Genomic DNA, 27,986 nt, shown 5'->3' with positions numbered 1-27,986 from the left:
CATCATATCTATATATATGGCACCAACAACCTCTAAGACAGTAAGTGAGCAGTTGCTGCCTTCATTTTCTATGATCATATGTGCTTATGTGTTATGAAGAATCAATGTCACAAAACTCAGACACAATTACAGACTCTGCTTCAGCTAAACCTTTCGTTTCTGACTACTTTAGGAAAGGAAATTTTATCCTGGAAGACTGGGAAACTTTGCTTTAAGGCTTGTCAAATGATAATGCATATTTAATGGATGATTAATACATATTTAATAGATGGCCCTTGGTGACCATAACCTATGGTTTTATTAATTTAGGTAGGGATGAACAAGTAACATTAAGGTGTGGTTTCTTCCTTTATCTTATCACTACACTCGCATGCATGCTTTGTATGGAAAACTTTATTTGATAATAAAAATAGCATTCACAGACTTTCTCCTTCTTTGTTGCTACATCATATACATAGTGTCTGTTCCAAGGAAAGAATCTCTTACTGGGTAAGTCCACATCTACTCATCCTAGTGTTATGTATAAACCCAATTAAGTCAAATAAAGCTATGAACAATGTAGTATTTATATATGCATAGTGTTTTATAAAAAAGATTGGCCCACATACTGCTTTTCATCAACACAGAAAAGAGCATTTTGCCTACAGCATGTTGCAAGAAATGATGATTGGAGAATATAGACTGCATACAAGTGCTTAATAATACATAAGCAGGCCCACCATGAAGAAAGAAATGATATTCAAACCAACAAAAGCTTTAGAATTACTGATACAGTCTCCCATTTTAAAACAGCTTTACATACCTGATTCAGTTTACATTAAAATATATCCCCTGAATCAAATTTTTTTCCATTTTTAGAAATATAAACACTTAATCACATTCCTCACACCTAAATTTCGTCATAAATCCTCTTTTATACAAGAAAAAGGCAACAGTTTTGTTTTTTTTCCAACAGGCTCTATTAATTACAATTTCAACTGTACACACAATGATTGGCCATCTTCTTTCTTGGTTTTGTTTTTACAGTACCATGGCAACAACAGTGATAGACTTGCAATGGTTTTGTGTTCATATGGAGGATGTGAGTCAGTATACATGTACACACCAATGCACTGGAAAAAGCAGCAGTTCACTTTAGTGGTCCAACAGTAACGGCAAACATTTTGGCTCAGCTAGGCAGTAATCCATTAAATCTTAGACCAATGCTACAGCAGACTTACCACACAGCTTGCAAATTTAAAAATACAACTTAGAAACTTGCATGTTTCTCTTTTGCTGCTCTTCTTAGACTCAAATTTACAGCATATAACCAGGTATGGATAGGCTTCTACAACCAGTTTGTCCCACTGATTGCCTCTTTTAGCCTTTTGATTTTCCTTTGATGCTTTTTTCTTTTGTCCTTTTTTTTCTGTTGTTTTGTTTTGTTTTCCCTCCCCAGCAAGTGCACTCCTTTTGTCTCAGTAAGGATGAACCAGTAAAACAACAAAAACCCAACCCTTAAAATACAGAGCAAGAGGGATCTAGAGCTTTTGGAATTTGGCAAAAATAAAAGCCCACTGGTTTTGCCTGAGCAGAAGGAATACACCTACTCCGAGCAGGGGGACTGTGCTCCCACTCCATTGTGCCTCGTCCCAGAATCCCAATCCCTCCCCTTGCTTCCAAGCAGATACTCAATGCCATGCATGCTGGGGTTGCTGTCCATATACAGCTGGGAGATGAGCAGGGCTGCTGCCTTAATGACATTTCATCGTTACGTGTTGCTGAGGCTAATGAGAGCTCAACAGTCCAAGCAAGCATGTGACACAGGCATGGTGGTGACCAGTCCTTCTGCCTCTGTGCATCCTGTCCAGGGGGCCTGAAAGTACAAACTGTTCATGGAACAAACTACAAATTACTTATTGGAAATCATCTTGTGCTGTGTGGGTTCGGTTGCTTTTTTTTTTTTTTTAATTATTTATTATTATTATTATAAATATCCTTCATTGAAACAGTAGTCTCTTCAAACAGTCCTTGCAATTTTAGGAACATTTGTCTCTTTCCTTTTTAATTCCTTCAGCAGGAGCGCTCCATTCCTACTGAGATGAACAATTTTTTTCCTTCCCCACCCCCAACCCTTAAAAAATTTTCTACATACAGTGTAGCAGTGAGTCACTAGAGAACAGTCTGGATCAAATTATTCAAACTTGGTCATAAAATCCTTTGCCTATATTATATTACTGGCTACCCCCACTTACTATATTGGGGAGGGGGGAAAGTAGCCCAATAAAGAAATTATTTTTAAGAAATCTACAAAGAATGTAGAAACAAAATTTTATAATCCTTTAGGACCAACATTTGGCAAGTAATTAAAAAAAAAAAAAAGAATACACCGAAAAATACTTTCTTTAATATTATACATCAGGCACAACGCTTTTTTTTTTTTTTTTTTTTTGTGATAAGAATTCATCTGCATAAACAGTCTGTAGGATCAGCAGGTGGCGGATGCCTCGTCGCCTGCGAAAGCCAGGTGGTTCCACTGTCTCCTCTGCTCCCTGGGTGTGGGGAAGGCGACAGGGGCCCCAGGGGAGCCGCTCAGATGCTGAGGTCGGTGCTGCACTCCTTGTAGGGCCGCCGGCGCTGCTCGGGCAGGTGCCTGCGGCTCACCTCGTGCTTCCAGCCGGGGTCTTCCCTCTCCCGGTGGCCAACTCGCTCCTCCCTGAGCCGCCTGTCGGGAGATCTCTCCCTCCGCCGGTCGGACGACTTGGCCCTTCGGTCAAGGGAGTTCTCTCTTCTCCGCTCAGGGGACCGCCTTGGCTCCGTCAACCTCTCCAGTGACCGTCGCCGGCGGCCGGGCGACCGCTCTCTGCGCCTCTCAGGAGAGAGGTCTCTCCTCCTCTCGAGTCGCTCCCGCCTCTCCAAAGTGTTGTCAGCACTCCTTGTCCCTTCCCTGCGCTTTTCGGGAGACCTCCTCTTCTGCCCGTTTGCCACCACCCTCTCTGGCTGCCTTTCGGGCCTCCTCTGTGGCGACCTCTCTGTCTTCCTGCCTGGCACGTGGTCGTTGGTTTTAGAAGTCCCATTCCAAGTGTGGTGTTCATTGGGATGTCTGCTAAACTCTCTGCTGCCTTTTAGGTCTCTAACGTAAGTCCGCTTGTCCCCGTGTTGTGATGATTTGTGAAGGTCTGGTGGATAACTGGACTCCGATGATGGGTGCTGCCGTCGGTCGGATGGCGCGGGTTTCATTTCCGATACATTTTGTGAACCTGTGGCGGGACTGTTCCTGTCACTGCTGGGGTCTGAAAGAAAATAACAGCAAAGGGTTTGGTATTGATGCCTTCCGTGCTGCTGTGACACCACTTAGCACTCTTCAGACTTCATTAGTGACAAAAACAAACAACTGTTAAAGCAGTCAGCGAAGGCTAACCGAAGCTTTTGTTAATTTAACCGTGAACAAGGAGAGTTACAGGTTAGTACTGGTGCTGCTCTGATCGTTAGCCAGGTTTTGGTCCAAGCTGATCTCATCTTTATGCTCTTCTGGGCATGGGGCACTTTACATTTTTCCCCAAGCCCAATTCATAATGTTTCAGTTATACTACATTCTTTCCAGTGGAAAAAAAAACATTGTAGGTTCAGGTTGTTGGCTGCTTTTTTTTTTTTTTTTTTTTTAATAGCTTCCAATAAAGAGGGCCTTTAGGAAACAATTTTTGTCTTTTAAGACATTATAAAGAGCTGCCTTCCAGGTGTGGGAGGCCTTGGTTCAAATAGCAGAAAATGTACAGAAAATAGAATTTATTATTAGGTTTTCACCTTGTAAAATAACATTTTGAAGGTGTGAGAATTAGACTGTAATCATGCCATTTCCATTTCATTTAAGGCATAGCTTAATCTCACTTAGCTCTATCATGTTATGTAAAGGGTAGATTTCTTCCTAGGGTAGATTTTGGTTTTGCCACAATGATTCAAACAACGATGACAGTAGTTATGATTTTTTCATATCAAAGCAATGGAAAGATACTGTAATATGCAGGATGGCTTTGATTCAAATCTAATCTCCAGTTCATTATTTTTCATGTACTATTTGAGGTAAAATACAGCTGAGCTGCCTCTGCAAGACAAACTGCAAAGCCGAAGTAGAAAAAGAATATCCAAACTAAACTCCAGCCCTGTGCTGCAGCTAAGCTACCATTACTCCCGTCATTTGTAACGGATTTTTTTGAATGATTCATTACAACCATTAAAAACATTAAAGTAGCTGTGCTGCCTTAATGCAAATGCTGCTTTTATTTGCTTATTTTTTTCTCTCTTGGAGTTCTTTTGTGGCAGCTTGGCTGGCATTAGACACTTCCTTACACCCCAACACCCACCTTGAGGTGGAATGCCCTCATGGCAATGACTAAAAACCCTCACAAACACTTTTGGGGATGGATTCCACCCCCCTCCCCTTTTCCTCCTTTTTGTCTTCCCTCCCACCAAGTCAGACACTCTACATTCCTCCTGCCATCATGCCAAGCGTCTCCCATTTGATGGCACTTCCACTCCTGAGCTTGGGAGGGTCACCGTGTGTATGGGCTGTGATTTTTGTGAATTCCAAGTGAAACCCATGTTGCAATTCACACGTGGGCAGTTTCGCTCTACCAGCACTCCCAGGCCACACTGCCTTTTCTTTGGCTGTAAGCATGTGGCTTGTGGCAACCTGCCTATCACACAGGGTACAAGCGAGGTTCAAACATGTCCTGTGGTGTGTGTACTTACAATTTGGGGAACGCAGGGTGTTCGGGATGAATTGCTGTACATATAGAATATAGCGAAGCAGAAAAGCAATGTGAGGGAATTAGGCCACAGCACAAAAACACCTAATATTGATTTTAGCTACAAACCGTAGTTTGATTATGGCCCATAAGGTAGAAGCAAGACTCCCCGAGCTTGTCATTTCTCATACATGCAGCGATATTAGGAGGTATCATCGCTGAGGAAGGAAGAGCCCAGCACCAAGAAAAGTAAGAGAAAGAGAAAGAGAAAAGTAGAAAATTTAGATTCCCTATAATATAGATGAAAGAAAGAAAAATCTTCATATTTTATCTTAGAATAAAGAAAGTTTATTTTTCCAGTCAGATTGTCTAGGCTTCACCCAAATATAAGGCTGCAAAGACAGCAGTTGTTATTATTGTGACATAAAGAGACATCTAAGAGGTGATTCAATAACCCAGACAACGAGAGCATCCATTCTAAAAGACAGCTGGAACAGCGACACGGAATGTCATAGAAAAACATTAACAATCAAACAACAACGAAAAATAAAGTCCACCAAAGACCACAACATTAAAAATAAGTACAAAACTCATTACAAAAATATACAGCCTCATAGAGAAGCACGTTCCAATCAAGTCAGAAAAATATTGGAACTTAACATTATTAGAGGAACCATTTGCGACTGCAGCGAACAGAACAAAGAGAGAAAGGAGTCCCAAATGTTACAAGGATATTCTTTACAGCAGTGCAACCCCTGTATATTAAATCCTTGCTTGGAGAACGAACGTTTAGTGGTTAGCATTAGCCAAAAAAAATTGGTGATGGATTTCCATCCTCAGTGCAACAGACATATGCTTTGAGAAGTGAAGCACTTAATTTACAGGGTATTTATGCAGTCTAGCATATGATACAGTACTGTACATCCAAAGGAGTATAGGAAAAGACAAAAGTTGAAAGAACATTACAGAATTTCAGTGCCATCATTGAACCTTCTGGTGTGCTATTTATATTACAGAAGTGTAAACCCACAACTTCCCTTCCATATCGTTAAACACTTCAATTGTTTGTTGGTTATACTCTCAATTGGTCATTTTAAGTTAAATAATGAGCAGACTGAGCAGAAACTCTCAACCATAGTACAGGAAATGAAAATAAGAGCTAGTTCATAAATTGTGCAGAAGGGTTTTGTTTCTGGTGTTAGGGCATGGAGAGAATGATAAACACAGAACTTACTGACACAGAAATAACCCAAATACAGGGAGGAAAGTATAAAGGACATCCCTTCAATCATCAGTTTCTATAGAAACCTCAAAGACCTTTGGTTGGGAGTAGCCCTCCATCGAGGGCACATTATTTGACAATTATCTCAAATAAATAAGACATAATTATAATATTAAATAGTGTGCTAATTCAAGCCACCCAGCAATCCAACCTCCAGGAGAAGAAAAGGAAATCTAATGCAATTCTTAGTAAGAAACGAGGACTGACTGTTTCCCCCAAGACAGACATGAGAGTGCCTTTTCATAACCTCCTCACCTTTTCAGACCTTACAAATTAACTAGTTGAAACCAGCAGACTGTTTAAGGGGGGAGAAAAGGGTTCAGGAGGCCAAATCAATATATTCTTGCAGTAAAGCTTTTTTTTTCCCCTTCTTTTTCTCAAATAACTTTATAAATATTTACATAAATATTAAGGAAAGGCAAAAATCTCATAAGCCATCTTGGTATTCATGTCTATGGATACAGACAGAAACTAGGAGAAAAGCCTAACAAAAAAAATAAATCACTGCTTCAGAATAGCAACTTGGGATCCCAGTTTTTGCATTGATTAGAAGAAGAGACCTATATGAAACAACAATTCAGCCGCTGAGAAACAGTTTGGCACAGTTCAGTGACATTCCTTTTTTGGCTGGACAGGACAATAAGGTTTGTTTTGTTTTGCTTTCCTCTCTGATCACCAAAAAATACTGCTATGATGATCTTGCCTTACACTGCGCCCCAAGTCCATGGAAGCAAGCAAAGGATGAAATGTGTAGAAAATTCAGTACAAGCGAGGCAATTATGTGTTGCAAAGGTTGGTAAGACACTGGTGAGAAAGGAAAATAAAAAAGAATTCCCGCTTCAGATCTTGAGACAAATATTCATGGAGTGATGCCAGGGAAGAAAGGAATGTTTTCATAGTTTGACCCACCATATTCTGGGACAGAGCCATCTCCACGTTTCAGAAACAGGCGGACCTTGCGGCCACCATTTTTAATCAGTTCGATGGCCCGAGCGTGCTTCATGTTCTTGGTCGTTTCTCCATTGATCTCTAAGATTTCATCACCGATCTGTCAATGCAATAAAGAGACTATAATCAGGAACAAGTCCCCACGAGGGTCCCTACCAGCACACCGCAAGACAGTGGCCACAGCAAAGCTGGAACAACTATGCATCAGGTGAAGCTAAACATGTCCAACTCCTTCCAGTGACCATCCACAATGCCCAGTGTGCATCAGTCTGGGAGACATGAAGATAATGGAGAAAGCTTAAGGTATCAGAATATTTCACTGCTGTTCTGCAAAATTACATTGCAATTACTGTATTGCTCAACAGTAAGTGCAGTGTTAGAACTGGTGCTATTTTATTTGATTTTAGTTATTTGTAAAATATCAGTCAAAGCAGTTGCTTGTTTCACAGACTGGTCCAACCAGGATGTTCACAGAAGTTCTTCAGGTCTGTTTCTAACTTGGATATAGATACCTACTCTGAATCAGCAAAGCTGATTCTGTAAATATAATCATTTATCAGGAGAAAAAAAACAGGGCTTGGAAGAGCTTGTCAAAGCACTGACTTTCACAAGGCAGCATTGATTTTGCATCATATTTTCATCAGCAAAAGTTTTGGACCCATATATCTAACCCTAGCACAAGAATTTTGAAAATGCCCTTCACATGACATATCTGGAGACAACGATGTATCTGAGAAAGTTATAATGCATTCTCTAAGAGGTCCAAGGAGTACATAAAACCTGTCAAATTATTCCTTCAGTAGGCATTGTATAACATATGGCCTTGTTATAAAAATTGTCATTTAGCTGATATGTGAAGTTAACAATTAATGTTAATCAGAATCTACAATATAATTTTGTAAGCCACGGGCCATAGACATGGTTCTGTTCCCTCTCTGCCCACTAGCAAGCAAAGACTGGCTGTTCCATTTTCACTGCTACAATGCCCCTTAGGCTTTAAACAACAGATCATGTACTAGAGTTTGGAAAGCAAAGTGTTGGAAGAAGGGGGTGAAGTCTTCCACTGAACACACACTGCTATAGACTGCGTACCGAGAATGACAGATGCCATCAGCAGAAGTAAACAGGCACCACTTTCAGTTCACATTTAATTTAGCTAGCACAGTAGAAGGGAGAAGCAGGGAAGTCAGAAAGGTGGTTTTAAAGTCAGTTTGTGCCTACCCTCATTTTCCCACATCTCTCAGCAGGCCCATCCTCAGCGAGCCGCAGCACATACAGGTCCATGTTGTACTCACGGCCACCTCGCAGGCTGAAGCCAAACCCTTTGGCTCCTCTTTCTAGCTCAACAGTGTAAAAGTCTTGGTCCTGCTGAAGAGAAGACAACAAACACCCAATTGAACAGAAAGTCAAATACTACTCTGCTCTAATGTTGGAATTATTCAGCCAATGTTTTGTTAGTAATAATTAAAAATGGAAAATCAGTTGAATTTTCACACACAGACCGGGATTTGCTGCTTGCTCAGATCCCACTCTGCAAATTGGACTTCTGGTGGCTGGTGAAGAGCTGTTGGAATGAGTGTGCTTGGCCATGTCCTGCAGTGCATTTTTGGGCACCCCTGTTACACAGCACCTCCTGTGCCCAGGGCAGGAGGGAACACTTTGGGAAGGTGGTTAAAGGTTCTACCAACTATGGAAGGCAAGGACAACATGCCTTCCAGTGTCAGCCTTAGTGCAGTGCCTGCTGGCACCTGGGGTGAGCCTGTGCCATGGTGCTGGCTTTTCATGCTGTGTCCCCGTTGTTTATTCCTTTGCAAGAAGCTCAGAAGCCTTTGCATTGTTTTTCTCAAATGCTATTATGGGGATGTTTTGAAGTCCCTAATGGAAGATGTTACTTCTGGGATGGCCAGTGGCAAGGAAAGTTAACAGTGAGATAGATAATCTCTCTAATAAGATGCTGTCTGTAGCTGGAGTACTCCAGTTATTGCCCCTTATTAGGTTTTCCTCTTTTTTGTTCTCTGAATTTATCATTTGCACACAACAATACTTTCTGGAAAGGTCCCTCAAAATAGACAATTCAATAAACAAACATATACATTATTACTGCCCTAAAAATGTCAGCTCTTTTTTCCTTTATTTTTACTCCCTCAAAGTCTCGATGAGAATGTGTTGGAAATGTTTCTCAGCTGAAACAACAGCAACACATACTAAGAAACTAATCAGCAAATTCCTCTTTCTTTTCAGCAGACTGAGGAAGAGCAGCTTCTCAGTAGAAATTTTCAAGGGAAATATTTAAACACAGCCCTCAAGCAGATTGGAAACAACAGTCTGTGGTAAGCAAAACAATTAGAGAGGTACTCCTTACCTGTGCTGCTTGGGGTGGTTTGAAATCAAACTGGGATTCCTGCTTTGGTTTGGTGTTGTTCCTGCTGTAATGAATGAGAGGGAGAGAGGAAAAATACAGCTCATGGGATGTGAAAGTGAGGAAGAAGTAACTGAAGAGAGAGCATATCAAGATGCCCTCCTCAAGGAAAACAATCTGACCTGGTCTCCTGTGGTATTTGCTGAGGAGTATGTGTGGTTGTGATTGTAGCAATTTTTTCTGCATTGGTCAATAAAGTAGCATTGGAGGATTCTGAAAAATAGATTTTGTTTTTATTATGAGGGATGACCATTGGCTATTCGCTGAAAGAAAAAAAATAGTTTGCAAAAGCATTTCACTCATAAGCATTATTGAACTGGTTTTAGAGAACTGGAGATGGGATCAAATTTCTCAATTCCCCAAATTAATATAGTAAGTATGTACATGAAACTGTACACTCAAATGGAAAAAAAAAAAATTAGGAATGGAAACCCCCTGACTATTATACACATTCATGAAGACTCACTTGTAGATGAAGGATTGAGCAATGTTTTGTCTGTTGTCTAAAGACATAATTTCCAATCTATTAAGTCTCTAAGTATTGTAGGTTGGGTGGATTAGTTTTATAGTAGCTACAACTATTCCAGGTATTATAAGTTTATCATTCCTTTCTCCATCAGAAATGGCAATCTCCAATAGAATTGAGATGTGGCTCTTATCCAATACTCACAAGATGATATTGAGTGTGGTTAAACCCCAAATTAACTGCAATCCTTCTTTGAAATACAACCCACTGCTGCCTCAGCACTGAAAGCAGGAACATGGAGCCACCTGTACCAAATGCACCAATAACTCTGGGTAGCACTTACAAAAGGGTGCACTGAGAGGATACAGGGAGCAGGAGTAACTTCTAAGCCTAATTTCTGCCATGGTAAAGGGCTCTCAGCCCAGCATCAGCCTGTGCAAATTGCAGATTTCTTTAGACATGGGAGGAGGGGCTCCAAGGAAATGTCTCCTGCTTCCCACAACTGAGACGGGAGCAACGGAAAAGTGACTACATAGATGTCCCTCACAGTATGGCAGGGCAAAGTATTCCCCTTGTCATTCTGGAGCTGCATCACAGACCAGAGTTTTCAGCAGGACCAGAGTTAGCCCCAAACTCAATTAAAATTCTGCCTAACATTAAGGTCATATCAATGCCCTTAGTCAAATATTAGCAACACAGACCTGGAACTCTTCTGTATTGAACTCAACATATTTCCAGAACTATATATTATACCAATCCTGAACTGATATTAGAACGGAAGAGTTTCAAATGCTGAACTGCACCAGAAGCCAGCAGTTTCTGAAAACACCCTTCCTCTCCCATGGGAGTTAGACTTAAGAGGAAGTCTTAGTGATGCTCCATGTACCTTGATGGTGCTTAACCACACAAAATGTTCAACAGTTATGTAGGTTGCACTTGGAGAATGATAGGCAGAATCAGCAGAAACACCCACCCATCAGACATGGCATTCCCAGATAAAGCCACTGCAGTGGCAGGCACCTGCTCCTTTGCAGAACAGCTCTGTACACAGGAGACCCTCTTTTTGTGTCCATACCCACTGTATCCAGGACAGAACCACAGACTGCAACTAACTACAAAATGATAGCCACAATCCACCTTTCAACACTAAAATCTAAACTGAATACACAGCCACTAAGATAACAGTGACAAAAACTGGATGGAAACATCTGGGTCTCCAACATAAAATTACAAGGCCTCCTACCCCTCCTACCCCTTGTTTGCCTCTCAAGCTACAGGCATCCATTAATTCATTTTACTGGCTATGGAAAAATCTGCCATTATTAAACAGAGTCCAGCTGTAATACAAAATTGCACCAATGGGAGGGTTTTTGCCTGAATTAAGATGGTGGTCATGGGCTTACTTGTTCCTGAGTTTAATTTACTTCATGGATTTATATTAATTCTGGAGAAGTCTAGATGTGGGGAAGATTTCCTTTCTGAATGTCAAGGGAAATTCAGGAAAAATAACAGAGGAAAAGAACCACTTAAACAGATGGGTGCAACAAGAACACAGCTCCTTTGCCTGCAGTGCTGTGCCCAAGTCAACATGCCCAAACCCTCAGCATATGGAACTGAAACATCTTCCAGACCAGAGCTGGCTTGTGTCCAGTGGCTCAGAGAGCAAGAGAGGCTCCTGGGTGTAGGCATGACCAAACCACACCCTTGTGATGATGTTCCACTGACAGCTGGCTTTGTGCAAGGAGATGTCCATATGTGTAGTTACACTGTTGGGGTTTAAGAAATAATTATGTTTATTTTGTAAAGACACCTTGATATTAAAATCTGTCTCCTACTTAACAAAGCCCCAAAACATGGTTAAATGTTCTGTATTCATCCAGAACAAAAGCTTCTGAAATCCTCCACAAATATTTGGAGATCAGATGAAGATGGGCTTCAAAGAGAATGCAAGATTCCTACCCTTTAGTAGGTCACACTAATAATACCAAGCAGAGCAACAACACATCTTTGGTACAGATGTATCTTCACACCACTGTACTGCATCTGTCTTTAGCCCACCCTTTCCCAAGAGTCAGGAGTTGTGCATATTTTGCCAGTGTTTTAGACACTGCTTCAGGACACATGTTAGCCACCATGCAAAACTGGAACAGAATATAGCACAGATTATATTTAGTACAATTATAATTGTGTGTTCTAAACCCTGCATATTTCATTGGTTCCTTGCCCTGTTCTGCCCTAAAACTCTCAGTCACCAATTACATGCCTAATCTAAGCTTGTCCTGTTCCAGCATTCTGTATCCTTGAATCTGCTGGAAGTATTGCAAAGCATCTTCATTTCATTGCAAATACAATCCTACAGTCATCTGTGGCAATTAACTTGTGCAAGACGTATTACAAAGCAAAAACTCTTGGTGTTTTAAATAATGTTAGAAGAGATTAGCAGTGTGAGTTTATTGTGAGTCTTGTGATGCACCTCAACTCCATATTTATCTGATGAGTGGCTTCTGATTTATGCTCCCCCCTCCTTGAAGCACACAGAGTATTTATATTTGCCAAAAAAGCACTCAAAAAGAAACAAAAGAAAACAACAAATCAAGAAAAGCATACAAATACATGAAAAAGAACAACACTGAGAGCAATTTCTTGTATCTCGTGGGGTTTTAGAGCAAAGCTCTCAGAGATTTTGAGAGGGTTGGGTCTTACTGTCTTTTTGAAAATAAATGCAGGTAATACTATGCAAAGTTGGCATCTGACTTGGAATTTCAAAGTGACAGTAAATAAAAAGACTTGAAGCCTGAAAGCAGAGTTGGTTCCTTCCCTAAAGAACGTATCTTCTCCAGGACTATGTGATGTCAATCACAGGTACATGTTTCCCCAACCTAAGCAATTTACACGATATTTTGGACACATAATTGCATGAGCAAGACTGGCTCAGCATTTATGCCAGGAGGTTATATTCTTAAAAAAATTCTTAAATCATTCAGAAGTTGCTTATTTCTCAGATGGTTTTGCTTTTTTAGAAAATAAGCCCTTTATTTATTTAAAGATTTACCTCCCTTTTTATCAGATACTAAAATACAGGTAATGAACAGTTCTTCTCTCAGTTTATCTTCCAAAACAGGCATGCACAGGTCAGCTCAGATGTTAGGTGGATTCACAGCCATTTTATTATTCATGAACACCCTGTTTGCTCCAAGCAGCAGAGGAATATATACCATTTGACCTGGTACTCACTAGACAGTAGGAAAATAAAGCTTTTGTGCAAAACAGGCCACCCTAAGCAGAAATAATTTATAACCAGATAATTTCTCATCCTGGTCTGTGGGGAACAATGTGGAAAGGTTTCTGCCCAACAAGCTCTCACTTTGAACCCACGCATGGCAGAGAAGCACAATAAACAAAGAAAATGCTTAGAATTTAGAACCACATCAATTTTAGTTCTGCTGCAGATACTTTACCAGATTTCTGATCAGTTCCTATCAGGGGACCAAGCTATGGATTAATTTAATGGAACTGATATATAACACAGATCCTTATTTTTATTAAGTACTTTGGTGACCTGAAATCAGCACCAAGTGTCAACTTATTACTAGGGAACCTGCATGTTCCCTCTCATCTGAAACAGTGAGATCCTGTCTAGGGTAACTCTTAAAATGCAGCTTCAGAACCATCACCATTTAAGCAGTCATCTAAAAATGTACTGAGCTCGCTCCCAAAGGAACTTACCCAGAATAAAATCAAATCTGCTTTTTTAAAACATGTTGAAGTGTTTATTTCTTTATGTGATCTCCTTACTCTATAGCCTGCTCGTGTCTATACAAAGCTTCAGGAATCCCACACACTAACAAGTGATCCCCAAATATTCTAAAGCTGCAGTATTATGCTAAGAATCAAACCAAAGTGTATTGAGAGATCCATCAAATTTATGGAAGATCATTTTAAGCAGATACATGGAATGCAGTACTATTTTCTTTTTTAACATTGAATCAGCACCTCCCTGTTAAAAAAAACCAACCATCTCTACAAAAAGAAACAACAAATAAAACTACGGGAGACTCACAACCTCCCTCACTGCTACCTCCCAAAGCGGGAGCACAAATTGAGTTCTCCATGGCTTTGCAGCTCCAAGTGACAGAAAAAGCCCGGGGAACAGAACCAACAAGAGGGTCAGGTAAGACAGCAGGGAACAAATACTTTACCATCTCCTGGAATGATGCGCAGGGTGACGGTGTTTCCCGCTTCCTTAATGAGGTTGACGATGTCTGAATGCGACTTGTTGGTGATGGAGCACCCATTGACGGCCAAGATCCGGTCCCCTACTTTCAGCTTTCCACAGCGGTCTGCGGGGCTCCCTTCAATTATCCGACCTATTTTGTGAGGCATGGCCACACATGCATTTCCCGCTTTTGTATTGGTTTTGGGGGTTGTTTTTGTTTGGTTTTGGTTTTTTTTTTTTTTTTATTGTTTACGTATGTGGGAATATGGTGAAGGGGAAAAGGAAAAAAAGGGTTGAAAAGGGAAAGAGAAGGTTAAGGGTTAATTAATTAATGCATCAAGCAAAAGTTATTATAGGATAGCTTTGCTGCCAGTGTTCAAAACATTGGCAATCAACTAGTTGAGTGCACAACAGTTTACTTCTTCCACAAAAAGGTGTTTTGTTAATCACTCAAAACTCTCCCCAAGTGGATTTCTGTTAATAAATGGTGCAATTTTTATTCACGACTGCACTTAGCAGCTCCATCATAACCCAAATCTGATTTTGTTTTTGAAGAAAAAAATTGAAACTGTTTGTAGAAAACTCAACTTTTCTCCTCCAAGATTACATCGGTGTCAGCCTCTCTAGTCCTTCTCTAAGACAACTGCTGTTCGAGCTTCTGCCAATGTTTTGTTCTTTCTCAATTTAGAAAGATAAAATCCTTCTAAGCCTAGGAGGGAGTGTGGCTCCCTTTCTACCACACAGACCCACTCTATCAGCACTGCATGGGGAAGCAACATGAAACGATTTTCTTCCACTGTGAATAAAGGTACTACCAGGGAAGGCACAGGATCACTACAGATGGGCCAAGACTGACAAAGGTAACCTGTTTGGTGCTGGCACCCACCTCAGCCTCTACTAACCCTTCCTCTTTTATGATCTTAGATGGGACCAGGTGGGAACAAAGAAGGAATAAGGTTCTCCTCATTCAAATACCTCTAAAACCACACACAAAACCATTGAGATGTCTGACACACAGAGTGAGAGCACTTTAGGATGAATGTGTTCTGGAGACAAAATTCTCCTCAGGTTCCATGCAGTTTTTTGTTTCAAAACCAAAGGGTTATCCATAACAAGCATAATTGGAACACAGGGGATACACAACATCACTCAGATAAATCTAGTGAGTTTTTTTACAGCTCCTCTTTGTGGGCAGGAGGCCTTGGGGCACACAGCACATCTTTAAAGCCATGGGGGGGACACAGAGTGGTCATCTCACACTTTTCATCCACAATACATTCACCCTCAAGATGCACTTTCCCATCTCTGTTGTAGTCTTTATTTGATTAGTAGTTTTAGAGATATACACACTTGACAATACTAGAAAGACCATAAAGAAGAAAAGGCTAAGACAAGAATATGTGAGGTTGGAAAGATTCAATGGAAACTGGCAGAAAGTGTTAATATTAATTACAAATATTAGGGAGAATTTTTTTTTTAAATTTTACCATGATGTTAGAAAGTTTCTCTTTGTGGTAATACAAAGCCCCATCCAGTTTGCAGGCGGTTTTGAGGATATGAGTTTCTACTCTTTCCAATCCACTAAACACAGATGACAGAGCCCACACCAAAGTGACCAAGGTGGGTTTTAGAACCAGTTTGGCCCATCTCTAAATACTACTCATGAAAGAAAAAAAACTACAAAGCAGGTCCAGAGCAAGCACCAGACAGCAGAGGGAACACATCTCATGCGAAGTGTTAGGAAAAAACTGAATATACTTGAAAAAATTAAAGGAAAAAACAGTCACAGATCAACAGATCTCCTTGGGAGGCCCTGCACAGAAAACTTCCAGTTAGCAAGAATTTTGGACTAAAGCAAACACATCTTTTTACAACCTTAGGTCAAGGTTTCTCTGCAGAGAAGAGTTACAGCATAGTCTTCATACAGTAAAAGTTATTTACATATGTTTGAAAATCTGTTCAGAAGATAAAAGCACACCCTCTCTTCCATACTGTGCTCATTTTAATGTTTTACATTGCACCATTGTGTTCTGGCACCAAAACACCTATCTTGGAAGAGCAGTTTCCAGTAGTAGGGACAGAGTGAGAGAGCCTAGAACTTCAGAACTGACAGAACTCAGTGCACTGGTTTTATACTATGTATTTCCCCCTTGAAATCTCTGCTGCCAGACTGCCCAGAACAGTTCTAGAAACGGCTGTCCTACATCAATACCAGCAAAGGAGGTGGTGCTCCCCCAGTGCATGACTAAGGGTGTCACTGATGGGCAATAGTAAGAAATGTCAGGAAATAAAGCCTGGGAGAACAAGGGAAAGGCCACTTCTTGCACCTGTGTTCCCCAGGAGCACTCAAGCTGCACAGGGAGCCTGCAGTGCATTTTCTCTGCAAACCACAGCACTGCTGTGGGAGGTGAGGTGGCCAAGGCAGTGTTCTGTCCTTCCTTTCCCTCCACCCCTATCATGTGCCACAGACTAAGGGAACACCTTCCTTTACAAAGTATAAGTGGATGCTGCCCCTGGCCTCCTTTTGGAGGAGATGGAAAGGGAAGAAAGTAGCATCTCTGATGGGCTTTCTCCTTGCAATGACACCTCTGCTTGAGAACGGGCTGTTCTGGGCATATTTGCAAAACCAGCTTATGTACATCTCCTCTGCAGCAACCCCTGGAAATGGGTGTCTGCCTAGCAGAAAGACTGTCTTCAGACAGAAACCATGATCACCTCTACTAGGTCAGAATATTATGTGTGACATGGCTTAAACTTCATTTCTTCCTACTCTGAAGGAATGCATTTGGGAAGAGGTGAAATGGGTAAAAGCAACAACCTGTTCTTTTAAAAGTATTCCCCATTTTGTCTCACCAGCAAGCAGTATTAATTAAAAATTTCCAGCTACCAGCATGCTCACAACATAATGATGATCAGAATAACCCTGACTGCCAAAGAGAAATTAATCAGTTTAAGCATTACTGCTTTTAAATCATCTGGCTTGATTCCACCATCACGAGACATATTTCATTCCACCTGATACATTTCTGCACTGGCAAACAGCATCACTGGCATGCTCCCCAGCTGCTCCTCTGAGAGCAAACCCCAGAAAGGCTCTCCCAGAAAGCGAGCATCAAGAACTGCCATTGGTGGCATTTCAGCTCTTCAGGTCAGCATTTCTTATTTCGCTTTTCTCGACTCAGTGCCGAACAAAACCCAGGAGGCAAAAACCACCCGAGCCTTCGCCTCTGATTACGCTATTAATTACACAAATCGGGGCACGCTCACGACTTTTAATTAAACAGATCCCCGCTCGCCTCCTCGGGCCGCAAACCTGGCGCGTCACTCGAGGCGCGGTTAAAAACACGCGGCACTCACCGAACGTCGTCCCCGCCTCGGGCCTGCTCACCGACGAGACGATGACGAAGCCGAAGCCCTCGTTCTCCCCGCGGCGGATCTCCACGTCGTAGGGCTGCACCACGGTGCTCACCACGCCGCTGCCGCCGCCGCCGCCGCTGCCGATGCCGCTGGTGCTGCCGCTGCCGGAGCTGACCGTGTTGAGAGAGTTCTGGCTGCCCTGCGGCGTCCGCTTCTCCTCCGTCAGAGACGCCGGCTGGTTGCTGCTGTGGTGGGAGGAGGCCGGGGATGGGACTTCATTCTCTGCCTTGGGAACTGGGGAGGGGAGAAGAAAGATTGCTCGAGCAGGCTGCACCAGTCAGGGCTTGGAAACAGCTGTCTGCTGATGTATTTGAGAGATGTATTTGAACAGCCTAGGCCATAGTTTAGACCAGGTGCACCAGCCGAGCCATTTTTAGCTGTTTTTCAGCTGGATTTTATCAAACGCTCTGGAATTTCTCAAGGTTACTGATACATAAATTGTGTTAAATTGGGAAGGAAGAAGCTGAAAAACAGAATACCAAGATAAAGGTGGCCAATGAAGTGCTGGATCGTAACCAATCGTATTTCCTGTGCGTGGACAAGACAGAGGCACCAATAAAGTAATGCGTGATCACGTGGACAGTAGTTTTAGAATGTATAAGTAGGGTATAACGTAAGCAATAAAGTGGCTTCTGCTTAGTCACATTGGTTATTTGTTCGGAAGTCCTTTGTCCCTACATACAGAGAAAAGGGTAAAGGAAAATGACCTGTGTTAGTCTATCTATCACAGCATGGCCATGCTTTCAGGGGTCACCACCAATAGTTCTGCCCAGTGGTGGCACTGCCCACATGTGCTCACCCTTTCCTGTGTGTGGGCATTCAGCCAAAGCCATCCACTGCCAAACTGCAGCCTGGTTAAACCGGGGCAGTGCTGTGTGCTTGGATGCTCTGTGGCATTTCACACCTGGATTACATCAGTTCAAAGGTGCCTCCTCTAGCTACTGCATCCCCCCTTCAGTCAAATATGGAAACCATATGTATGTTGTAGATATATATGCACAAGCCACAAGGAGAAGCAGTAATATCTTATAACAACACATTTTGTGTAGTTTTAAACTTAAAACTATCAATTAGTGCACTGATTGCCTTTCATTAATGGGATCTTTAGTAATAACAATCTCACAACATGAGCAAAACAACTTGTGAACCAAGTGTTTCTGGATAGAAGAACCAGTAACTATCATCTGTACAGCCTGGTACAGACATTAAACATTGTTAACATTAATATTAAATAAGTGTTTAACAGCAACTGAAGTTGCAAGGGGTATTAGTTTAAAATCTAATCAGCTACCACAAGGCTTGAAGAAATCTCAAAAAAATTGCTTATTTCAGACTCTGCTTGAGTGAGGGCCAACTACACCTAATATCAGTCCTGACAGATGTTTGTCTAATCAGCTGTTAAATATCTCCCCAGGCAATCTATTGGTTGCAATATCTGACTTAAATCTTCCCTGCTGCTACATAAGGCTATTATTTCTAGTGCTATCTAACAGGCATATGGAGAACATATTATTCCCTTCCTCTTTGCAGCAGCCTCTTATAGTCTTGGGGACTTTAATACCTCCTCCCCCTCCTCTGCTTTCAGCTAAAGAATCCAAATTTGTTCAATATTTCCTTTCAGACCATGTTTTCTAGATCTCTCCCTATTTTCCCTGATCTTCTGGACTCCCTCCAGTTGGGCTCTCTCCAACTCAAATATGTCTTTCTTGAAGTGCTGGACCATATTGCACTAAGCCATCATCTGCTGGGAATTCAGGAGAGTTCCCTCCTGCCTACATCCCTGCACAGTCTTTTTCTTCACCTGAGCCAACCTCAGCAGAAAGCTCATGGCCCACAATAGCTTCCACTTCTTGTTACTCAGCCTATTCTCTGCAGCACATTTGTGCAGCTGAGAGCAGCATATTGCACTTGTCCTTGCTGAATGGCTGCCTCTGCTAATCAGGTCACTTCTCCAATTTGGTGAATCAAAATTAAGCTGAAGATCTTAAAAGCGTCAGCAAGAAAATGGATGGCAAATAAAATCTAAACCTGTAAAATCATGATGCAAAAAAAAAAAAAAAAAGGACTTTAAAATATCCTTGGGTAGAAGTCCTGTCTGCATTTATACACTCAAAAATATGTACTAAATATATAGAATTCTTCATATTAAGAATACAGGAGCATAAAATGTCCCCTACATGGATCTCAGGACAGAGAGTACACATTTAGGTGAACAATCCTTTTCTACTGACATACAGACGACAGGAGGAACAAGGGACCAAAATTCAGGAACAGGCTTCTCTACAAAGTTATGCTAAATTTAAAAGCCTGCAAATATAAGGTGAAAGAAGGGATTCTGAATAATTTATCCTAGAGTAAGTGTCCACATTTGCAATGATTCAGAAATAGCTCTATCTGCAGTAACATGCCTCTGAATGAAATACCAAGAGAAATCTCATGCATCTAAATCTTTCATGGTAATTTCCAGCCTGGAGGCTGTAAAACTGCATAGAAAATCTACACACAAAGACAATACCAAGATTCAGCTGCCCTTCCCCTTCCTCCCAACACTCTTCTAGAGCTTCTCTCACACCAGACCTTGGTCAGGAATTAAAGAGATTCTCTCAGAGGAGAGATATAACCTGATGTTTAATCCACATTGGGAAGAAGGAAAGAAATGAGAAGTGAATATTTATTTATTATTGTGCAGAAGGAGCTCAGGCCTGGATAAGAACACAGAGATATTTTACAGGTACTCTTCCAGTCCTAACTTCCACTGAGAACCTGATTTCCAACCTGAATGTTATTTTGATTCTCTCTAAGATCAAAGTACATCGCTGCCTATTTATCTGATGATGGTTTCTAAACCTGAAAAGCTACATAATATCTTTTTTTTTTTTTTTTGAGTGAATTAAAGCAAATCCCACACCTGAGCTCCTAAAGGGACTCAATGGGACTGGCAGCACTCAAAAGTTACTCTCCAATAACAAACATAAGACCACATGTTATTTAGAAAGCTCATGCTTGTGTCTTCATTTTCTCTGCTATCATGACATTTTTCAATCACTTATCTGGGAGCCAAAATGGTACCAGGCAGTGTCACTTCTCGTTGCATCTTTGTCTTTCTGCCAGTTTCTTTTTTGTTCATTTACATCCTACATTTGTGCAGTGTGTGCACAATGCCCAGCATTTGGAAATGGATGATCTTTAAGGTCCCTTTCAGCCCAAACAATTCTATGATTCTGTGACAGGACACACGCGCACCCTGGCCCACCAGAACCAACAATGTTTATAGTTTCCCATCCTGAGGTCACTTCACTACATGCTGAAGCTTCCCCTGACCCTGGGACAGCAGCCACCACACACCAGAGCCCTCACTCCCAGTTTAAGGGTGACTACCAGGCCGCACATTTATTTTGGGAAGCATACAGAAAACACAAACGGCCACAGTGTCTGTTTGCTGCACAAGTCAAACTAAAATTTATATGTTGAAACCAAACAGTTCCCCATTTTACCAGAAACCTTATGAAGACTGGGAAAGCCAACTGAGAGAGTCTCGACTGGAAAAAGAAACTTTGAAACTCATTTGATCAGGAACAAAAAAGACTGAAAACAGGTAAAAGAGAAAAAATAACAGTACACTCCTAGAGTTTTCCTACCACTATAGGAAGCTTTTTTTTTTCTCTTAAACTATTTGCTAAACAGACAGGATCCTGGCGAGAAAATCTTACCCCCGCAGGGTGATCCTGCAGCCTACCTGTGTAAACCACTTTGCGCCTGACGGTCAGATTGACATGACCTTGTTTGGCTGCCTGTTGCATAAGCTGGACCACGAGCTGGTGTGATTTCCCCACCACAGGCGTCCCATCCACACAGATCAGCTCATCACCCGATCGCAGGCGGCCGTCGGCGTCAGCAGCACCCAGCGGTACAATGTGACCGATGTAAATCTGAGGAATTGGCACAGAGGGAGGGAGATAAATGAGAACCAGCTCAACTGCCAGCTGGAAGCAAGGGGCACTCGTGGTTAGACCTGATTTAGTAGGGACATGAAATTGTTGACAAATGTCTGTTGGTAAGGACAGTAGCTCCTGTGAAAGTGGTTCTGTGTGAATACAGCACGTTGTGAAATCGTAATAAATTGACATCTTGTTTCTGTAGGCAGTCTGTTCACTCTAAGGACAGACAGCCTTGGGAAATGTGTTCAACCAGACAGTGACCAGACAGGAAGATGGTTAAAAGTACTGAGGGTCTTGTCAGGGAAGCTGAGACTGAGTTACCCTTTCAGTTGCCTGCAGGGTTTACAAGCTCTGCACCACACACTTGCCCACCAACTTAGTCTTGGCTTATCTTCAGTGAGTTCTGTGGAGTTACTCTAACATGAGACTAATTCATGGTCACTAAATGAGCAAAATAATTTTGGCAGGGAAAAACATGGAATTCATGCTGCCACTATCTAGCTGTGACCTGTGCAGCACAGGAAAGGATGACACCTCCCACGTGTACTGGATTTATGGTAGAGAAATCAACTGAATTCAAGGAGAGAACTGAGCATTTTAAGATCTGAGAACCTGGCATTCTAAGGTCAAAATACTCGCAAATGTGACCAGGACATCCTGTCCTCAGTGTCCAAAGACCTATGTGTTTTCATTTGGTTTACCATTAAAGTAGAAGGAGAAGCCAAACTCACTTCGGTTATGGAGTTGAGGGGTTATTTTGGAGGGTGGGTAGGGAGATGCAGGATATGTATAATCCTAAACTAACTATTTTAGCAGCGATGCTACAGCATAGTTCTGCACATCTGTACATTCTACTGCTGTGTTTCTGAATAATATCACAAACTAAAACATGATACTCACAGGCTCTCCAGGCTCATTTCCACCTAGAATCCTAAATCCAAACCCAGTTTCCTTTCTCCATAGAAAGATATCCTGCTCTTGATAATCTGGAACTGAAGGGAAAGAAGAAAATCTATCATTTAAAATCAAAATACCATACCTTTTTACCCAAATCAGGACTACTCAGATGTACATAAAAGGATGTGCTATGCAATTTTAACCTTTAAATGAAGTGGGCTTGGAGACCACCTCATTTTTACACAAAAATAGAGCCATAACTATTAACATTTATAAATTTAAATACTGAAGGATTACTATTTAAATCACTATTAAAAGTTATGCAGTGGTTTCTACTTTCTAAGTATCCAATTATGACTTGCCCTTTATTTATCCCCATAGTATTTCCTTCTGCCAATATTAGCATCATTACCCAGTGCAAGAGCCTCTTCCAAACCATCAATAAATAAATGTGTACAGCAGAGAATTACTCTGCCAGAAACAATACAGCTGCCTCTTCTTTCATGGGAGACAGAAGAGCCACTTGTTATGACTTCTACTGTTTAATTAACTTTCCTAAGCATAGTTTGCTATCTGTCTACCACCTCTGCTTTAAATAACTATGGGACAGATCCCCATTTGGTGTAAATCAGAAGGGCTCTACTCAAAACAGTGCAGCTCTTCTGACTCTCACTTGCTCCTGTACAGGTTTTGCAAAAGCACTGAAGAGATAAAACCAGCTGGGAACATAAAAAAGCCCAACCTTACCTACTCATTAGTATGGAACACCAGCAAGGTTTTAACAATGAATATTACATACAGTGAAGTACTAACCTTGAAGTGCTGTTGAACAGCAATGTTTTATATTAACTTACTCATGCTTGCTTTCATCCCTTTTTAAAAAATGCATAACTAATCGCTAACATTATATCATATCAGAAGACAACTTCAGGTTCATTTAATATTTATTGGATAGTATCTGTAACATTGACTAATTTTGTAATGATCTCCTCCCAATATTTATAATTAATGATAATCAAAAGTTATTGCTATACCAGTCAGCTGCCTATAACTTCAGCAAAGAAACCAAAGTATAGAGTTCAGGAATCCAATTTAAAAGTGCCTACTCAGACGCAGGATTCAGCACATTTAATGAAATATCATCTATCTTTTTGTATCTATGAACAGGTTGTTTCCCATTGGCATCAATGAATGTTAGAATGGGCCCTAATTGGATTTTACACTGTCTGTGCTTATCGTGCAAAAATTTGTGTCTGCTCTGGTGCTTGTCAGTGTTAAGACTTTTGGATACCTCTGAGGGTCTCTCTTAAATGAGTTAAAACATAACATGAATTGAAGAACTGGGAATACTAAAAATTAAACAAATACGTGAATGGCAAGTTACAGATGTCTGCTTCGACATTTTCATTTAAGCTGGCTTTACAGATAATATTTTTACATTTTAATTACCTGCAATTATAAGCTAAGCTTAACACCCGTGCCCTCACTGAATTAGAGGCTGATTTTTGTCCAGACACAATTACAGAACGCCTGGGTGATGAACACGCTGTCTGCCTGTGTGGCTCATCTCCTCTGGCTGAAGGCAGCTCACCATGCACAGACGTGCAGCACAACAGAATCCAGACAATGAATTAATTGCTGTTTGTCACTGCCTTCAGCAAGGGGAGCGTGACAGGCAGGCACAGTCAGGAGCGCCTCTCAGCCCTTCGCAGGCTATTTTGGCAAAGGCAGGCCCAAACAATTAGCAGTGTGTGTGTTGGATCTGTCAGAGGTAAAGTGGCTTCTGCAGAGAGCTCCGGCGTGGCCCCGTGTCCCCGGCATCTCTCCATGCCTTCCCATTTGTCACCCCTCCAGTCCCATGAACGATGCCGGATGGCCCTGGTTTGGGTCCCAGCTACACAATTAACACCACTGGAGGGAACAGCAGGCCAGGCTGTACCAGCCACGTCAGAACAAAGCCAAAAAAAGACAAGTCTGCCCCCAAAGAAGCCAGTTCTTTCACATAGCGTTCCTCCCACTGGAAGGATTTCAGCGAGGTGGAACACAGATACAGCAGACACCCAGACAACACACCTCGACACACAATGAGTACAAAGCTCCTTTTACCACTTTTTGCAGCAGCTCGGCAGGGCAGTGATTCACTGGCACAGCCCAGAACACCCATCCACCCCCAAGCTTCAGAGGTGAGACCCTCTGAGGTTCCATACTGGAGAATTATTTTAGGTTCTCCCATTGTTCAATTGCACTTCATAGCAGCCATACTTGAAGGGAGCATGGCCCTGCTGAAACTTTGTTGAAAATGAATGAAAAATGACCTCTAGGAGTCATTCATTGCAACCCTGCACCTTGACTGATCTCAAGCATGTCTGACTCTGAGAAAACACGTATGTAGCGCAAATGGGTAAAATTTAACAGCACTCTGCTTGTCCCAGATTAAACCAGACCATTTGGAGAGCAGAGCAAAGTGGTAAGAAGAGTTCTGTGAATGAAAGGAAAGGTGGGTGATGCATCCCCATTGATGAGCCACGTGGGCAAACTCGTGAAAGAAACAGGAACACGACAGCCCTGGCCACCTACGCCATCCAGCCAGGACAGCAAAGCCAGACTTTGTTCCTTGGTGGTTAAACCTGGCAGGTGTTCCTGCCAGACTCCCTTGGTGATGAAGAGCCCCCCTCCACAGACACCAGCACAAAGACATCACAAGACACAGATACATTCTCGACACTGTCTTACATTCTCCAAAACTCGTGGAATTGATTTCTCTCTCTCTCTCACCCTTGCTCAGTCCAGTTGCAGGTGAAGGTGACATAGCTGCAATATTAATTTTACAATTTGCAAAGCTTAATGCATCTGCTTTCTTGTTAGTTCATTTAATTAATTGTGACTTTATGGGTCATGTTAGGCTTGCATGCACAATTTGTTAAGGTTATAGCTACTGTGGATTATGACATACTAAATTTCACATCTCTCTGCACATGCCTATGCACATGTGCATATAAAATACATATGAATTTACACATTTATGTACATGCATGCAGGTTTACTTGAAAAACCTTTTTTCTACTTAGAGGAAAAACTTCTATGAGAACACCCTAAATATACTTTTCTCCAAAAAACCTTTCAACTTCATGACATGAGTTAGTTTTCCAAATGGAAATATTATTGCCTAATGTTAAAAGAAATTCTAAATACGTGGTGATGAGCAATGAACACAGTGTTTAATTACAGATCATTTTAATCAAACTTTGCTATGCAAACTTTAACAAGTTATATAAAATAAAGATCTGCCTAGTGTGACATCAGTTTCAACATAAGACGAATCTAAGAATGATCAGTATGAGTTTGATTTAGTCACTGGCTCATTTGAGGCAGCAGCACTTTCAGTGACTCATGGCTTGGCAAAGCACAAAATGTGCAAGGCCCAAATTCAGCGAAGTATACGAGAACAAGTCTGAAATTAGGAGTGGACAGTCTCACTGAAGCTGATGGAGAGTTTCAGAGATGAAAAGTTCTGCAGTTCAACCATACATTTCATAAGGTTCCACATTTGCAAGAAATACGTTTTCTAAACTATCCCACTGCACGAGAATTCAGTTCTTTGGGGTCTTTTCCCTTTAACTAATCCTTTGTGGTGGCATGGAAAGCTTTTGAAAGATGGCTTCAGCAGGAGCTCCTGACAAGATGAACTAGCTCACACGATGTGCTGGGAGTACCATGGTCTCTTTTAGCAACACATTCTGCAAGGGCGTGGATGCATCAGTGTGCCCAAGAGTACCACTGCAACTGTTTGTCTACTATTAATGCAAAAAAGGACATAACCCTACCAAAGGGATTTTATTAAACATCCTCTTTCAAATCAGCCTGACCAGAAGGTGGCTGCAATTTCAGGAGAGGAGTATTCTTTTCTATTTTAAGGGAAAAGTGTCTAATGTTTGTGTTATTGTGTAAATATTTTTAGTTCTTTGTAACTGCCGATGAGCAAACATACTAGGGTCAAGACTTGTTTGTATTATTTAATTAGATTTGGGGAGAGAAAAATCCTCCCAAACAAATTGTACGCCTGAAAATAAAATTCAAATATTAATGATAACTTCGAATATTTTAAAAGCTTTAAAAATTCTCTATCGTGTTCTGCTTTACTTTTAATTAAATGCTTAAGCCCTTCAAAGGGATTCATTAACACATCTGCAATTCAGATTAATTCATTTTGTCACTGCTGTTTTGACAGATGGCCATATGTAGGATACGGTATTTTGCAAAGCAATCAGGCCACATGAGAAAAATTTGACAACAGATTGTGTTAATCTTTAAGGAAGTTTAATAATACATTGAAAAGTAAAAAGCATATTATAAAAATATATTTCAATAAAACACTCTGAGGTTTCTGAATTGTGGTTCTCTGCTAAGTCATTCAATTATTGTTTCTCTCTCTGAGTGCTCTTCAAATGTGTCATTCCTGGATCTTGGAACTGCTTCAGCTTTCAAACCTTAAGGGTTTGTCCTTCTCTCTGATTCACGTACACAACTCCCACGAGCAGCAATGAGTTACCCATAACGAGGAGCTCAGGCAGCTAAAGCTCAGCACCAGCAAAGAGTGCATTTCTTACCACCACCAAATGCTCTGTTTTCACAAAGGAGGCTATTCTCAAACGTCTTAATCCAGCAAAGACTGGTGACTCTGGGACAGCCTGCAGCACAGCATCTGAGCTCAGCCTTAGCCTTAAACATACCTTTGAGTTTACAGCATGAAAATAAGCTCCCTTGGACCTGAGCCCAAACACTCAGCACCTTGCAGGGCTGATCCGCTCACCCCGGGGAGCTCCACATGGAGGAACTTTAACCCACATTTGTGGAATAAAGTTGCACTTCTAATCTGCTTCCCCTCAGCCAGAGCCCAGAAACAGTGACGGAGCCTTTGCTTAGCTTTGCCTTATTAATTCTAGCTTAATTTTTATTCTTTTGTTTCTCCCCCTAAACAAGCAATGTCTGTGGCTCTCCCCTGCAGAACTGGAACACTTTCTGATATTAAGATGCAATGGGTAAGTCACAAAAATACACGCTTTTACACAATAATGGCTTAGCTGGTACTTTTCAACCTAATTGCGCTCTACCAATGACTTCAGTGAGACAGGTCACATAAGGCAAATACGGTCTTTTTTAATGAAATACTGATCCAAAGACAACTCAAGTAGAGGAAGAACGAATTTTATAAATTCTGAAAATTTAAAATGTTGCCTTTGCTTTCCATGACTACATTCTTATTATTAATGTAAGTAACAGTGGGATGCATTCCCAGAGAAAAAGACAGTAGGTATTCATTACAGATTCAGTTCTTCTTAGAAATATCTTGGAGAAGAGGAATTCATATAGTGAACAAAACCTCTTTACACTATTATTTTTAGATTAAAAAAAAATCTGTCTGGGCTGGAGCTAATGAATTCATCTTCTTGTGTCAACTGCACTTGAAAAATTGCACTATGCTCTTTTTATGCTCAACAATTTCAAAAATGGGACAAAATAAAACACTTAGGATGATTTAACACTCCAAAATTCTATCCTTTTAAAATTTATCATATATTTCAACACAAACGCTTGTTGCTGTTTTTAGTCCACTTGTTGAGGATTCAAAACCCTGTCTCTCAAAAGAACATTTTATAATCCTTTTCAGACTTTTTAAAA

General features: G+C 41.2%; 1 protein-coding gene across 1 annotated transcript in view; it reads right to left on the bottom strand.

Moving 5' to 3' along the window:
- Positions 1 to 1,702: 1,702 nt before the first annotated feature.
- The window catches only part of MAGI1 (membrane associated guanylate kinase, WW and PDZ domain containing 1), a 332,032-nt gene continuing 305,748 nt past the window's right edge, over positions 1,703 to 27,986 (bottom strand). The window contains exons 15-23 of the mRNA XM_062500989.1: positions 22,311 to 22,402; positions 21,209 to 21,401; positions 17,413 to 17,706; positions 14,039 to 14,242; positions 9,496 to 9,586; positions 9,317 to 9,377; positions 8,176 to 8,319; positions 6,916 to 7,054; positions 1,703 to 3,272 (exon numbers count right to left, since the gene is read on the bottom strand). Coding sequence (XP_062356973.1) covers positions 2,572 to 3,272; positions 6,916 to 7,054; positions 8,176 to 8,319; positions 9,317 to 9,377; positions 9,496 to 9,586; positions 14,039 to 14,242; positions 17,413 to 17,706; positions 21,209 to 21,401; positions 22,311 to 22,402 — 1,919 coding nt within the window. The 3' untranslated portion in view covers positions 1,703 to 2,571. The remainder of the gene's footprint in view (positions 3,273 to 6,915; positions 7,055 to 8,175; positions 8,320 to 9,316; positions 9,378 to 9,495; positions 9,587 to 14,038; positions 14,243 to 17,412; positions 17,707 to 21,208; positions 21,402 to 22,310; positions 22,403 to 27,986) is intronic.

Source organism: Cinclus cinclus, chromosome 12, assembly GCF_963662255.1.
Source record: "Cinclus cinclus chromosome 12, bCinCin1.1, whole genome shotgun sequence".
In the NCBI taxonomy this organism is placed as follows: Eukaryota; Metazoa; Chordata; class Aves; order Passeriformes; family Cinclidae; genus Cinclus; species Cinclus cinclus.
Note: the sequence above shows the minus strand (reverse complement) of the source record. Positions and strands in the feature narration are given on the sequence as shown.